Here is a 16,996-nt window from a genome sequence, read left to right on the forward strand (position 1 = left end):
ATAACGATACTTGGGCAGTTGCATAACGATAATAGGACAGTTGCATAATGATACTGAGGCAGTTGCATAACGTTACTAGGACAGCTCCATAACGATACTGAGGCAGTTGCATAACGATAATAGGACAGTTGCATAACGATACTTGGGCAGTTGCATAACGATAATAAGACAGTCGCGTAACGATGATGAGGCAGTTGCATAGCGATACCAGGACAGTTGTATAATGATACTGAGACAGTTGCATAACGATATTAAGATTGTTGCATAACGATACTGAGGCAGTTGCATAACGATACTAAGAGAGTGGCATAACGATACTAAGAGAGTGGCATAACGATACTTGGGCAGTTGCATAACGATACTAGGACAGTTGCATAACGATACTTGGACAGTTGCATAATGACACTAGGAAAGTTGCATAACGATACTGAGGCAGTTGCATAACGATAATAGGACAGTTGCATAACGATACTGAGGCAGCTGCATAACGATAATAGGACAGTTGCATAACTATACTGAGGCAGTTGCATAACGATACTAGGACAGTTGCATAACGATACTAGGACAGTTGCATAACAATAATCGGATTGTTGCATAACGATACTGAGGCAGTTGCATAACGATACTAGGACAGTTGTATAACGATACTAGGAGAGTTGCAAAACGATAATAGGACAGTTGCAAAACGACACTAGGACAGTAGCATAACGATGCTAGAACAGTTGCATAATGATACTGAGGCAGTTGCATAACGATACTAGGGCAGTTGCATAACGGTACTGAGGCAGTTGCATAGCGATACTAGGACAGTTGCATAACGATACTGAAGCAGTTGCATAACGATACTAGGGCAGTTGCATAACGGTACTGAGGCAGTTGCATAACGATACTAGGACAGTTACATAACGATACTGAGGCAGTTGCAACACGTTACTAGGAGAGCTGCATAACGATACTAAGGCAGTTGCATAACGATAATAGGACAGTCGCGCAACGATGATGAGGCAGTTGCATAACGATGATAGGACAGTTGCATAACGATACTGAGGCAGTTGCATAATGATAATAGGACAATTGCATATCGATACTAGGACAGTTACATAATGATACTGAGGCAGTTGCATAACGATCCTTGGGCAGTTGCATAACGATACTTGGGCAGTTGCATAACGATACTAGGACAGTTGCATAATGATACTGAGGCAGTTGCATAACGATACTAGGACAGTTGTGTAACGATACTAGAATTGTTGCATAACTATACTGAGACAGTTGTATAACGATACTAGGATTGTTGCATAACGATACTGAGACAGTTGCATAACGATATTAGGATTGTTGCATAACGATACTGAGGCAGTTGCATAGCGATACTAGGACAGTTGTATAACAATACTAGGACAGTTGCATAACGATAATAGGACAGTTGCAAAACGATACTAGGACAGTTGCATAACGATGCTAGGACAATTGCATAATGATACTGAGGTAGTTGCATAACGATACTAGGGCAGTTGCATAACGGTACTGAGGCAGTTGCATAACGATACTAGGACAGTTGCATAATGATACTGAGGCAGTTGCATAACGATAATAGGACAGTTACATAATGATACTGAGGCAGTTGCAACACGTTACTAGGACAGCTGCATAATGATACTAAGGCAGTTGCATAACGATAATAGGACAGTTGCATAACGATACTTGGGCAGTTGCATAACGATAATAGAACAGTTATATAACGATACTGAGACAGTTGCATAACGATCTTAGGATTGTTGCATAACGATGATGAGGCAGTTGCATAGCGATGATAGGACAGTTGCATAGCGATACTGAGGCAGTTGCATAACGATACTAGGACAGTTGCATAATGATACTGATGCAGTTGCATAACGATACTAGGAGAGTTGCATAATGATACTGAGGACAGTTGCATAACGATACTAGGACAGTTGCATAATGATACTGAGGCAGTTGCATAACGATACTGATGCAGTTGCATAACGATACTAGGAGAGTTGCATAACGATAATAGGACAGTTACATATGATACTTAGGCAGTTGCATAACGATACTAGGACAGTTGCATAACGATACTTGGGCAGTTTCATAACGATCCTGAGGCAGTTGCATAACGATAATAGGACAGTTGCATAACGATACTAGGACAGTTGTATAACGATACTAGGATTGTTGCAAAACGGTACTGAGACAGTTGCATAACGATACTAAGACAGTTGTATAACGATACTGAGAGAGTTGCATAACGATACTAGGATTGTTGCATAGCGATACTGAGGCAGTTGCATAGCGATACCAGGACAGTTGTATAACGATACTAGGACAGTTGCATAACGATACTAGGACAGTTGCAAAACGATACTAGGGCATTTGTATAATGATACTAGGACAGTTGCATAACGAAAAAAGGGCAGTTGCATAACGATACTAGGACCGTTGTATAACGATACTAAGGCAGTTGCATAACGATACTAGGACAGTTGCATAACGATACTATGACAGTTGTATAACGATACTGAGACAGTTGCATAACGATACTAGGATTGTTGCATAGCGATACTGAGGCAGTTGCATAGCGATACCAGGACAGTTGTATAACGATACTAGGACAGTTGCATAACGATACTAGGACAGTTGCAAAACGATACTAGGGCATTTGTATAATGATACTAGGACAGTTGCATAACGAAAAAAGGGCAGTTGCATAACGATACTAGGACCGTTGTATAACGATACTTGGATTGTTGCATAACGATACTTGGATTGTTGCATAACGATACTGAGGCAGTTGCATAACGACACTAGGACAGTTGCATAACGATACTAGGACATTTGTATAACGATACTAGGACAGTTGCATAACGATAATAGGACAGTTGCATAACGATACTAGGACTGCTGCATAACGATACTAAGGCAGTTGCATAACGATACTAGGACAGTTGCATAACGATACTATGACAGTTGTATAACGATACTAGTACAGTTGTATAACGATAATAGGACAGTTGCATAACGATAATAGGAAGTTGCATAACGATACTAGGACAGTTGTATAACGATACTGAGGCAGATGCCTAACGATACTAGGACAGTTGGATTACGATACTAGGACAGTTGTATAACGATACTAGGGCAGTTGCATAACGATAATAGGACAGTTATATAACGATACTAGGACTGTATATAACGATACTAGGACAGCTGTATAACGACACTAGGACAGTACATAGCGATCCTAGGACTGTTGCATATCGATACTAGGACAGTTGTATAACGATGCTAGGACAGTACATAACGATACTAGGACAGTTGTATAACGATACTAGCACAGTACATAACGATACTTGGACAGTTAAATAACGATACTTGGACAGTACATAACGATACTTGGACAGTACATAACGATACTACGACAGTTATATAACGATACTAGGACAGTACATAACGATACTAGGATTGTTGCATAGCTATACCCGGACACAACAAACATGCTCACACTGACGTTGCAGACAAGGTAATTCTGTAATCTCTTTGTGAGGCGGCCCGGGTAGCTTGTGTGCAGTGCTCACCTATGGGAGGGAAGGCGGCCCGGGTAGCTTGTGTGCAGTGCTCACCTACTTGAGGGAAGGAGTGAGAACGATGGAGGGAAGGTAGGTCATTACTTCGGTCCGCGCAGGGTGAGAGAAACATGAGGTTTGACACATGTTTTAGAAACAACTATTCTGTGTCAACAACCATGTGGTGTGTCTGTAACCTGTTCAGATACAATATACGGAAATGATCAGGTCTTTATCCACGGTAATCGGGGCATGGCAAGTATGTAACGTGCCATATTTGAACAAACTGCGACGTTCGTACAAAACATTGTGAGCGAACACATTTCAGTTTTTACAAATATATTAATCAACATTAAAATGATAAAGTACCAGCATCAACATTGGGACACCGTCCGTCAGTGGCTGGAATATGTTCAGGTATCTGGGTTACTGGTTTCATATTGGCTTGCATAACCCTGGGCGATTTCACACACATTTATAGGTTTTGAAAAACCTCACTTCGCTCTGTGCAGACACATGAAATTACGATACCTATCAGGTCGGTAGCCCTATAGCATAAAGGATAAACGTATAAACCAACCGCGGTCGATTTATGGCTTCCGACATATACATTCATAAGCAAAGCCACCTTAAAGAAATCAAAACCGTTTTGACAAAATCATTTGCCCATGTAAGTTGTTGTCCAACCACGTATGGTGAAGACAAGTACAGTACTACCTCATGTGACAATAGGTGTATAGATGGTACGAACACGGGAAAACATGTTCAAGGACCTCTTCCCGAGGAGGTCAGCCGCGAGACAGTCTTTTGTCAGTTTGTACGTAGTTCGTAACAACGGCACAAAAAACAGTGGACTATAAATAAGGCATAGGTCTTATTGTGGTAGAGCCTCCATTGAATGGACACTGTTAGGCATCGACCATAGAGTGACCGGTGGTACCAGGACCCTGTGTCCCGAGTCCCGTGAGTCGACTGCCGCCCTGTCGTGCCTGCCTTATACAAGTACATGCATAGAGTTGTATACTGTTGTTCCAGCGATTAATACAAAGGCACACTAACGACTGAGTTACCGCTCAAACTAATAATGGCTGCACTCTGATTGGACACAGCGGTCATCCGAAGACGTGTAACTGACAGTTGAATCTATGGATTGACATGTACCTGATGGTCAGTTTTAATAATTTAATCAATATACACGCACAGACTGGACATGCCTAGCAGGTGACGTTTTGCAATCACTAATTACAAAGGACGGATAGACCGTAATGCTACATAACAACACTTCTAACTCAAACAAATCTGCTAAATATATTCATCAATTTCTAAAAATAAAATATTGAATCATGTCAATACAAAAACTGAAATATTTATAAATTCTAAAACTTACAAGAGATATGTGTACTCTACTTACACCCAAAGGGACAGGTCAGCGGCCTTTTAAACACTCAAACAAACAACATATATACAAATCTGTACATGTAAAAGTAGCTGTATGGCCTCTATGTGCATCGTGCGCATCCCTTATGTACAGTATATACTGTAATACAATGTTTGTGCAAAGGTCGTTTCAGGGCGCTGTATGACAGCCAGTGTGTTTGGTTTACGAAGAAGTAAATATTTAATGTCTTGATATATAAGGAAGACACATATTCTCTCGAGAATCTAGTCTACATAACTCCGTGTGTCTGCATATAGAACACCATACGTGTGTACGCATATCCTTATACAGTTTTTCTTTCGTCAGTTATGATGTGTGAAACTGAACAGGCTTTGTTGCAGGATGGACGTAGCAGTCTACATCGTGGTTTTCATGTTAATCTGTCGTTGCGCAGGTGAGCTTGACTCAAATATACATTTCATTATCATGTTGTTTCATCAAACGCGAACGTATGTACAGGATAGGTAGACCATAGGCTCAGCTGTGTCACTTGACAAACACAGCCAGGAGCGTCACCCGGACAGTATTCTTGTCATGTCATAACACTAATCATGGGTGTACCTGTATTAGACTGACTCGAGAATAACACACCAGGGCATTTAAACTTGACGCACATATTACACATCTTGCTGTAAACAATAATTTCGGAAATCTCATAGTAGTATGTAAATGTTCTATCCTTTGCACACACAAGTTTATGAACCACTAATTTAAACGTTGTGCATGCGTTGCACTGTCGACAAAAAAGTTAATACCCGACTGCAATCTCCAAGGTGATGCATCGGCTGACCTGGCCAAGCTCCACTCTGATTTCTTCACGTGGCGGATGTCTGACCGGCCCATGGTGGCCACCAACAGAGATGTCCACAAATATGACGATCAGCTGGAGGCATTCACTCTGGACATGTTTGATGTCAGGAAGGTAGGACAAGTTCGATGTCAGGAAGGTAGGACATGTTCGATGTCAGGAAGGTAGGGCATGTTCGATGTCAGTAAGGTAGGGCATGTTCGATGTCAGGAAGGTAGGACATGTTCGATGTCAGCAAGGTAGCACATGTTCGATGTCAGGAGGGTAGGACCTGTTCGATGTCAGGAAGGTAGAACCTGTTCGATGTCAGGAAGATAGGACATGTTCGATGTCAGGAAGGTAGGACATGTTCGATGTCAGGAAGGTAGAACATGTTCGATGTCAGGAAGGTAGTACATGTTCGATGTCAGGAAGGTAGGGCATGTTTGATGTCAGGAAGGTAGGACATGTTTGATGTCAGGAAGGTATGACATGTTTGGTATCAAAAGGTAGGACATGTACGATGTCAGGCAGGTAGGACATGTTCGATGTCAGGAAGGTAGAACATGTTGTAGGACATGTTCGATGTCAGGAAGGTATGACATGTTCGATGTCAGGAAGGTAGTACATGATCGATGTCAGGAAGGTAGGGCATGTTTGATGTCAGGAAGGTATGACATGTTTGATGTCAGGAAGGTATGACATGTTTGATGTCAGGAAGGTATGACATGTTTGATTTCAGGAAGGTATGACATGTTCGATGTCAGGAAGGTAGGACATGTTCGATGTCAGGAAGGTAGGGCATGTTCGATGTCAGGAAGGTAGGACATGTTTGATGTCAGGAAGGTAGGGCATGTTCGATGTCAGGATGGTAGGACATGTACAATGTCAGGAGGGTAGGACATGTTTAGTGTCAGAAGGTAGGACATGTTTGGTGCCAGAAGTAGGACATATTTTGTGTAAGACGGTAGTTCTGCAGCAGGACAGCTTGAAGAATGGCAGGGTAGGACAAGGACCGTGTCTGAGACTGAGACTGACAGTCCCCATCCCCAGTGGTATCGTTCGCTAAGGACTCTCGAGCTCCTAAACGTATCCCTTTCGTGTTGTATTCCTGCACTGTATGTGTATGATGCGAGTGTTCTACAGACCAAGGCCGATGAACTACACGCCAGACTAAAGAACATCACAGTAGCTGATCTGAAGAAGTCCGACTTGACCAACCTCCGCATCCTGGACGATATGCTCTCCACCTATATCGCCGGCTACCCGTGGAGAATGTCAGTACCTACCCATAGATGCATTAAGCTATCTAATAGTACCACAGAAGTGAAACGTGATACTGTGACGTCACTTCCGATGGCGCAAACTATCTAGTTCTATTTCTATAACCTGTTAAGTAGGCCCAATACTAAAGACACAATCACCACATAGCTGAATGTTTTAACTTTTATAACACCTTAGAAAGTTACATCTGCCACGCTTTATGTACAAAAACGCGTTTAACAATGTGTGCTAAAAGGGCAATATTTTCCAGAAAGTTATCTTGCGTATAATGACAACGACTATCTCATGGTGAGAGCATGGACCAATATCGCTTTGACCTATGAGGATCTGTGCATGTTCCCAGTGTTAAAGCATCCCTGTTTTGTGTACAATACCGAGCTCCGCTGGTCAGACTCCTTGCCTTATCACCCAGGTACCAGTACCTCACCCCGGTCAATTTCCTCGAGGGGCCGCAACAAGAGGCTTCCTCCCTGGCTGAGGTCCTACCGTTTTCAACTCGCGGAGACTTTGAGAACTACATCGTCCGTCTACAGAAGACGCCGGGAAAGGTGAGACCCGTCAACACATTTACAATCTTTCAACATGCATACTGTGTGATTAGCGAAGACTGACTTTTATGAATGCCTTTGTATTAACATTGCAGATGTCTCAATATAAAACCCTGATGAGGATCGCCATCCAGCTCAATCGAACGAACCACCTCGTCTCTATGGTATGTTTAACGTTCGACGTTAGATAATACAATACCATGCAGAACAAGCAGTCTAGTTAATGTTTTAATTGACCTATGTTAGCATACAATCACCATGAAGACAAATACACGTTTATAATTATCTGTATGCTAATGCTCTTATTAAGATTTGTTGGTATCCACCAGTCATCTCATACCATTACAACATGTACTTCTCGCTAGAATCGTCTTGGAGAGCAGTTCGCCAAGTTGAATGTCAGCGACCCGACACAGTCTGTGCTCTACCTGCCTTTTAACAACACTCTTGCGAAATCCAATATATCTGACGGTGATAGGTGAGTCTGACCTACTACTCAGCCATCGCAGCACTCCTGATACCAAGGATCCTTTGACCATGTCAAATGGATATTACAGTTCCATACATATTGCTTTTGGATACTTATATAATTAAATTAAACATTCGTTCTTGTTCCTCATGGTTTATTCTCCCTGCAGTGTTTTATTGTACGATGAATAATTCCAAATCGTCATTTATTTTTTAAATAAAACATTCATTCTCTGATGATCTACGTACTTCATATGTATGAACCGGTCGACAACCTTGTGACTAACTATTGACTATGTCGTGTGTGGTATTTGTGTCCTCTAGGGTTGGGCTGAGACAACGTGGGAGTGCTGCTGTCGACCTCGCCGTACAAGCCTACATGGACTTGTCAGCTTTTATCCAACAGGTAACCTATATATCACGCTAAGCATTGCATGTTAATCAGAAACCGTGAGATGCAAATACTCTACCCAGCACCTGGGCATGTTCACAGGAGTATCTGCCCAACACCCGCCCCTCCATCGGCATCAGCTCTCTGGACGGAGGACAGGAGTACTATGAGGCTTGCATCAGGTGGTATCTCTCCGTCAACATGACGGCTCAAGAAGTCCACGACATCGGGCTCCGGGAGGTGGACAGGATCGTCGACAACATGCAGAAGGTGGGGTATCCCTGGATCAAGTCCTGTTTCACTTTGACAGAGGATGTTAATTAATTCGACACGCTTTGCGCTCCTGATATAATAAACATTCAAGGAAACGTATCTTAATTAGTGGAAACAAATCTGCTAACAATGTTAACAATGTACAACGTCCAACTGTTGAATGTTCGAAGAGCAGCAGGTGCAAAGCCCTAAACAACATGGAGTGGGATGCCAAACATCCAACATTCTTCATACGTAATAGTCATTGAACATATATAATTGTTGGCTATCAAGGTACTAGTGTTAAATCAATAATAAAGATTAGTATAGACGTAATGTTCCATATTCTAAACGGCCGTTTAAATTTATATCCCCTTACATAATATGGTCTGTTTTTCTTTATTTCAGATTATGACAAAGCAGCGTTTTAACGGCAGTGTTAGCGAATACTTCCAGATGCTGACGACAGACCCCAATTTCACCTTCACGTCTGCAGTAGGTCGCAAATTGTAAAACATCTCACAACTACCACATGTGACAGGAGGTCGGCCTGCCTCACAACATAGCCTGTACTAATATATTTGTCCAGACATATTCGAAAGTTGTGAATTGAAGACTCCAGAATCATCTACTGCCCCGTACATTGTCCTCGTGGTAGTCCACTTGCATGTATGTATCTGTCTATAAGTGCATAAGGGGATTGCATCACTTAAGGCATCAAACGTGATATATATGTTATACTGTTCAAAGCAGCGTTAAACCATATTCACTCACTCAGATTTGCGTGGAGTGCCAGATGATGGGTGACAATACCGGCTCTTGGTTTGTCAGCACTATACACGTGCCCGTGGGTTTCGACGACACAATTCGTGCTGCCCTTTCACAACAACCTGACACCCCGTTATATAAACTTAGCGGCAAATGAAAGTATAGGTTGGCAATTTGTATTTTTTTCCTAAAAACAGCGATACCTAGTGGAAAGTGGGTATTGGGAATATGACTGCCTAGGAGCAGGTACCAAAAAACACCTCACCCGAACGCGCCACCTTCGACGGCGCTCGTGCGGTGACAAAGAAATGGTGAAACAGGTTTCCCGCCTATGGCATAAACTACACATGCATGTTAGCTGTATAAATGCGTTCGTCTGCAGGGTATAACCACACGTGACGAAAGCACACAAAAGAAATGCCACGACTGTCACAGGAGCAGAGAGAGAGGGCCAGAAATTTTGGTTGTACACCATTGACAGTAGCCAGGCTGATTCAACGGTACAGGCAGACTGGGAGGACACAGGACAGGCCTAGAAGCGGACGACCCCGAGTGACAACGACGGTCAGATACGGCTCATTCACCTGCGAAACAGATTCGTAACGGTGACGGCGACGGCGCCGGTAGCAACAGCGTTGGGACATCCCATTAGCCAACGTACAGTACTACGACGACTTCGTGCTGCTGAAATCCGAGCGTATCGTCCTTTCCGAGGAATGGTACTGATTGCTCAACATCGACGCCTGAGACTGCGATGGGCGAGGCAGGTTCGACGCTGACAAGTGAGAAATTGGCGTCGAGTGCTGTTTACTGATGAAAGTCGATTTAACTTGTTTCGAAATGACGGCAGAGAACGAGTTTATCGACGCAGAGGGGAACGTTTGGCTCCGGCGTGTATTCGAGGGGTCCATCCATTCGGCGGGGGAGGTGTCATGATGTGGGGCGGTATTTGTGGAGATCAGAAGATCTGATTTGGTGATTTTACAGGGAAACCTGAACGCTGTGTAGTACAGAGACCAAGTGTTGCAGCCAGTTGTGCTTCCGTTCTTACAAAACCAACAGCAGGGGACATTGTTTCAACACGACAATGCCAGGCCCCATACTGCACGACTGACTCGGAACTTTCTAAACCAGCAGAACGTTGACGTTTTGCCCTGGCCTGCCCACTCACCCGATATGAATCATATTGAACATCTGTGGGACCATCTTGACAGACAGATTAGAGCACGCCTTCAGCCTCCCGTCAACAGACAAGAATTGCAGCAGGCCCTGAGAAACGAGTGGCAACGGATTCCAGTCCACGTCATCAGAAGACTGACGTCATCGATGAGGCGGCGTATCACAGCATGCATTGAGGCAGCAGGAGGTCATACACGCTATTGAAGGCAGCTGTGTCGACAATGAACGTGCAGTGTATCTGACAATTTTTGGGTGATATTTCAGACAACTTTTGAAAATGAAATTTCTTGACCCACCATTGTTTACCTTGAGCTTACATTACCTGTGATTCCATAAATTTCATTCAAACTGTGGTTGATCAATCATTTGCTACCCCTCCCAAGATTATATTATAATTCACAACAAAACCTCTTCTTGTTATTTTTTTATCGATCACCGAACTTGACCTATACTTTCTTTTGCCGCCCAGTTTACATTGTAACTTAAACATTGTTCGATGCACCGTTAAACCACATATGCTGTCCATGTATGCAATGCGGCTCCTATGTTGCTGATTTGTTTGTGTTTAGAGTGACATATTGGAGGAGTATCGCCATCAGATACATGACATCATACAGAAGACGCTCCCAAAGCTGTTCGTCAATATGCCAACACTACCTATCGTGTACGTATGTCCAGCCACTCATCTGCCCTGTTCGTCCTTTACATATGCCCCCAATACATATATGCTTATCGCCCCTTACATTAAAATACTAGCTTCTGTTTGTTTAAGCAGAGGGCAATTATTTTCCATCTAGCCCTCTCATGTAGCCCGCTCTTGTTGCCGCCGAGAAATCAATCGGCACACATCGTAGGTAACATGTTTATTTTCGCATAAGTATCGTTCAGCTGCAAAGAACCGATGTTTTTCCAAATGCATTCGGCAAAGCGAAGTAACTCGGTTCGTTTGCGTCGTCTGTTAGCTGTCTGAACGAATGTCCATGAGATAAATTCGTTGTCAACCGAGGCCTCGGGGCATATGGTGTGATGTACCCTGTGTGTGAGCCAAGGTACAATACACACTTAGGGTACATCACACCACATACCCATCGAGATCGGATGATAACTTCTAATGTCTACAGGGTACGTCCACTGTCCTTCGATGGTCCTGCAGGAATGTACTCTACCGGAGCAGCAGACGGATCCAGGCCAGGGATATTCTGGGCCAACGTCCTCAGGCCAAATCAAACGTAAGTGTAAGGACGTTTCAGGTGACGTAACTGTAAGGATAGTTCGACGACGTAGTTAAGTCTGAAGTAAAAGACGCACTAGTGTTGCATGCAGTTTTGACGTAAAACAAATATGTATACTACATTCCGCTTGTGTTGTTTAGTATTGTTACTGCGAACATGTAAGAGTTGTAAGTACAATTCATGACATACTTTTCTGCATACATTTCAGTGTGAACTTCACCACTATGGTGTTGACACTCCATGAAGCCATCCCCGGACATCACCTGCAGGTTACTTAATACGTCTTCAAGAATAGTCAGGATGTCGTTTTGCTTTTGATATTGAACATTGGGTATTACTCGTATACTAGTATACATCTAGAACACCTGCTCAAGTTTAGCATTTCTCAATAAAACAATAATCATAAATATCACATTAGGATACTTCGTTTAAGAACAACATATTTATTTGGTATATTTGAGTAGCAGACTTCACATGCTGGACGATGCTGTTACAGCTCAGCTACTCTATCACTGCCGACACACCCAACTTCCGGCAGAAGATGGAGTTCAACGACCTCTTTCGCGCTCCCTTTGCCTTCCCTGGCTACACATCCTACGTAGAGGTGAGTCCTGATACTGTGTCCTAAGTCTAAAAACAGAACACGATCCTTTCTGGTGATATGTCCTCTGTAGGTGTTAGTTCTGGTGATATGTCCTCTGTAGGTGTTAGTTAGGGTGATATGTCCTCTGTAGACGTTACTTCAGGCGATATGTCCTCTGTAGGTGTTAGTTCTGGTGATATGTCCTCTGTATTAGTTAGTTTAGGTGATATGTCTTCTGTGGGTGTTAGTTCTGGTGATATATCCTCTGTATTAGTTTAGTTGATATGTCCTCTGTATGTGTTAGTTCCGGTGATATGTCCTTTGCAGGTGTGAGTTCTGGTGACATGTCTTCTGTTGACGTTGGTTCTGGTGATTTGTGCTCTGTCGACGTTACTTCAGGTGATATGTCCTCTGTAGGTGTTAGTTTAGGTGATATGTCCTCTGTATGTGTTAGTTTAGGTGATATGTCCTCTGTATTAGTTAGTTTAGGTGATGTGTCTTCTGTGGGTGTTAGTTCTGGTGATATATCCTCTGTATTAGTTTAGTTGATATGTCCTCTGTAGGTGTTAGTTACGGTGACATGTCCTCTGTCGACGTTAGTTCTGGTGATATGTACTCTGTAGACGTTACTTCAGGTGATATGTCCTCTGTAGGCGTTAGTTCAGGTGATATATCCAACTTCCGGCAGAAGATGGAGTTCAACGACCTCTTTCGCGCCCCCTTTGCCTTCCCTGGCTACACATCCTACGTAGAGGTGAGTCCTGATACTGTGTCCTAAGTCTAAAAACAGAACACGATCCGTTCTGGTGATATGTCCTCTGTAGGTGTTAGTTCTGGTGATATGTCCTCTGTAGACGTTACTTCATGTGATATGTCCTCTGCAGATGTTAGTTCTGGTGATATGTCCTCTATAGACGTCAGTTCTGATGATATTTTCTCTGTTGACGTTAGTTCTGGTGATATGTCCTCCGTGGGTGTTAGTTAAGGTGACATGTCCTCTGTAGTAGTTACTTTAGGTGATATGTCCTATATAGGTGTTAGTTTACGTGATATGTCCTCTGTAGGTGTTAGTTTAGGTGATATGTCCTCTGTAGGTGCTAGTTAAGGTTATATGTCCTCTGTAGCTGTTAGTTTAGTTGATATGTCCTCTTTAGGTGCTAGTTCAGGTGTTATGTCCTCTTTAGACGTTACTTCAGATGATATGCCCTTTACAGGTGTTAGTTCTGGTGACATGTTCTCTGTTGACGTTAGTTCTGGTGATATGTCCTCTGTAGACGTCAGTTCTGGTGATATGTCCTCTGTAGGTGTTAGTTCTGGTGATATGTCCTCTGTAGGTGTTAGTTCAGGTGATATGTCCTCTGCTCACGTTAGTTCAGGTGATATGTCCTCTGTAGGTGTTAGTTTGGGTGATATGTCCTCTGTGGGTGTTAGTTTAGATGATATGTCCTCTGTAGGTGTTAGTTCTGGTGATATGTCCTCTGTTGATGTTAGTTCAGGTGATATGTCCTCTGTAGGTGTTAGTTTAGGTGATATGTCCTCTGTGGGTGTTAGTTTAGATGATATGTCCTCTGTAGGTGTTAGTTCTGGTGATATGTCCTCTGTAGGTGTTAGTTCAGGTGATATGTCCTCTGTAGACGTTATTTCAGGTGATATGTCCTCTGTAGGTGTTAGTCCTGTGTTATGTTCTCTGTTGACGTTAGTTCTGGTGATTTGTCCTCTGTGGGTGTTAGTTCTGGTGATATGTCCTCTGTAGCTGTTACTTCAGGTGATGAGTCCTCTGTGGGCGTTAGTTCTGGTGATATTCTTGGAAAAAATAATAGTGCTTTAGACTGATAAAAATAAAAATTGCTTGCCACAAAATTAGCATTGTTGCAATGTGGTGTCTTTCTTTTTAAATAAAAAAATGTATCTGGTTTAGTAGCTGTAGCTGAAACAAATATTTCACCTCGATACAAAATCAAAATCCCAGGCCCCAACGAGACAGGTACGTAGTATAATTGGGCCAGTGGCCTTCACATGATATCTTAACAAAACTATTTTGAAAGTTTTGGCCGGATACTATATATTCATTTATTTGAAGCATTATTTGAATGATCTTTTTTTCTAACAAAACCGGTTTTATTCTCGGGAACGCTTCACGATTGACTCAATAGTGGGACGTTGTCTGCCGAGTGAGAGGTAAGGGAGCTCAAAACAGCATGTGACAGGAACACTGTAAAGGGTATCAGTGTGAGCAGCTGTGCTCCTCATGGGTCATGCAGTCAGGGTGTGACCTGTATTACCACGCGTCGTCTACTACTTTATTTGACACGCTTTATTATACAGTACCACCACGAGTAATTTGATCTGGTTTTTGTTGGTTTGTGTCGTAGCATATGGGTGGTTGTTTATCAGCGGTTGTGTTATTTCCTGGCAAGTTATTTGTGAGTAACTGCATGGGCTGTCATTGATGAGTTGTAGTTTAAGTACACGGGGTGTCATTGATGAGTTGTAGTGTAAGTACACGTGGTGTCATTGATGAGTTGTAGTTTAAGTACACGTGGTGTCATTGATGAGTTGTAATGTAAGTACACGGGGTGTCATTGATGAGTTGTAGTTTAAGTACACGGGGTGTCATTGATGAGTTGTAGTGTAAGTACACGTGGTTTCATTGATGAGTTGTAGTGTAAGTACACGGGGTGTCATTGATGAGTTGTAGTGTAAGTACACGTGGTTTCATTGATGAGTTGTAGTGTAAGTACACGTGGTGTTATTGATGAGTTGTAGTGTAAGTACACGTGGTTTCATTGATGAGTTGTAGTGTAAGTACACGTGGTTTCATTGATGAGTTGTAGTGTAAGTACACGGGGTGTCATTGATGAGTTGTAGTGTAAGTACACGTGGTTTCATTGATGAGTTGTAGTGTAAGTACACGGGGTGTCATTGATGAGTTGTAGTGTAAGTACACGGGGTGTCATTGATGAGTTGTAGTGTAAGTACACGTGGTTTCATTGATGAGTTGTAGTGTAAGTACACGGGGTGTCATTGATGAGTTGTAGTTTAAGTACACGGGGTGTCATTGATGAGTTGTAGTGTAAGTACACGTGGTTTCATTGATGAGTTGTAGTGTAAGTACACGTGGTTTCATTGATGAGTTGTAGTGTAAGTACACGTGGTTTCATTGATGAGTTGTAGTGTAAGTACACGTGGTTTCATTGATGAGTTGTAGTGTAAGTACACGTGGTTTCATTGATGAGTTGTAGTGTAAGTACACGTGGTTTCATTGATGAGTTGTAGTGTAAGTACACGTGGTTTCATTGATGAGTTGTAGTGTAAGTACACGGGGTGTCATTGATGAGTTGTAGTTTAAGTACACGGGGTGTCATTGATGAGTTGTAGTGTAAGTACACGTGGTGTCATTGATGAGTTGTAGTGTAAGTACACGGGGTGTCATTGATGAGTTGTAGTGTAAGTACACGGGGTGTCATTGATGAGTTGTAGTGTAAGTACACGTGGTTTCATTGATGAGTTGTAGTGTAAGTACACGTGGTTTCATTGATGAGTTGTAGTGTAAGTACACGTGGTTTCATTGATGAGTTGTAGTGTAAGTACACGTGGTTTCATTGATGAGTTGTAGTGTAAGTACACGTGGTTTCATTGATGAGTTGTAGTGTAAGTACACGTGGTGTCATTGATGAGTTGTAGTGTAAGTACACGGGGTGTCATTGATGAGTTGTAGTTTAAGTACACGGGGTGTCATTGATGAGTTGTAGTGTAAGTACACGTGGTGTCATTGATGAGTTGTAGTGTAAGTACACGGGGTGTCATTGATGAGTTGTAGTGTAAGTACACGGGGTGTCATTGATGAGTTGTAGTGTAAGTACACGGGGTGTCATTGATGAGTTGTAGTTTAAGTACACGGGGTGTCATTGATGAGTTGTAGTTTAAGTACACGTGGTGTCATTGATGAGTTGTAATGTAAGTACACGTGGTTTCATTGATGAGTTGTAGTGTAAGTACACGGGGTGTCATTGATGAGTTGTAGTGTAAGTACACGGAATGTTAATGATGAGTTGTAGTGTAAGTACACGGGGTGTCATTGATGAGTTGTAGTGTAAGTACACGTGGTTTCATTGATGAGTTGTAGTGTAAGTACACGTGGTTTCATTGATGAGTTGTAGTGTAAGTAGACGGGGTGTTATTGATGAGTTGTAGTGTAAGTACACGGAATGTTATTGATGAGTTGTAGTGTAAGTACACGGGGTGTCATTGATGAGTTGTAGTGTAAGTACACGGGGTGTCATTGATGAGTTGTAGTGTAAGTACACGTGGTGTTATTGATGAGTTGTAGTGTAAGTACACGGGGTGTCATTGATGAGTTGTAGTGTAAGTACACGTGGTGTTATTGATGAGTTGTAGTGTAAGTACACGGGGTGTCATTGATGAGTTGTAGTGTAAGTACACGGGGTGTTATTGATGAGTTGTAGTGTAAGTACACGGGGT

The 16,996-nt window shown here is 42.5% G+C and overlaps 1 protein-coding gene across 4 annotated transcripts in view; it reads left to right on the plus strand.

Moving 5' to 3' along the window:
* Positions 1-16,996, plus strand: part of LOC139447382 (uncharacterized) — a 47,315-nt gene that overhangs the window by 10,145 nt on the left and 20,174 nt on the right. Inside the window, exons 2-15 of one of the 4 annotated variants that reach the window (XM_071228700.1) lie at positions 3,566-3,677; positions 5,352-5,416; positions 5,796-5,944; positions 6,956-7,086; positions 7,506-7,641; positions 7,737-7,805; positions 8,007-8,119; positions 8,434-8,515; positions 8,603-8,770; positions 9,161-9,247; positions 11,269-11,363; positions 11,821-11,928; positions 12,140-12,200; positions 12,428-12,535. In XM_071228700.1, the coding sequence (XP_071084801.1) occupies positions 3,566-3,677; positions 5,352-5,416; positions 5,796-5,944; positions 6,956-7,086; positions 7,506-7,641; positions 7,737-7,805; positions 8,007-8,119; positions 8,434-8,515; positions 8,603-8,770; positions 9,161-9,247; positions 11,269-11,363; positions 11,821-11,928; positions 12,140-12,200; positions 12,428-12,535 (1,484 nt within the window). The other 3 variants (XM_071228701.1, XM_071228702.1, XM_071228703.1) reach the window with 3 other exon arrangements.

This window comes from Haliotis cracherodii, unplaced genomic scaffold (assembly GCF_022045235.1).
Source record: "Haliotis cracherodii isolate W230 unplaced genomic scaffold, xgHalCrac1.p SCAF_7, whole genome shotgun sequence".
Classification (NCBI taxonomy): domain Eukaryota; kingdom Metazoa; phylum Mollusca; class Gastropoda; order Lepetellida; family Haliotidae; genus Haliotis; species Haliotis cracherodii.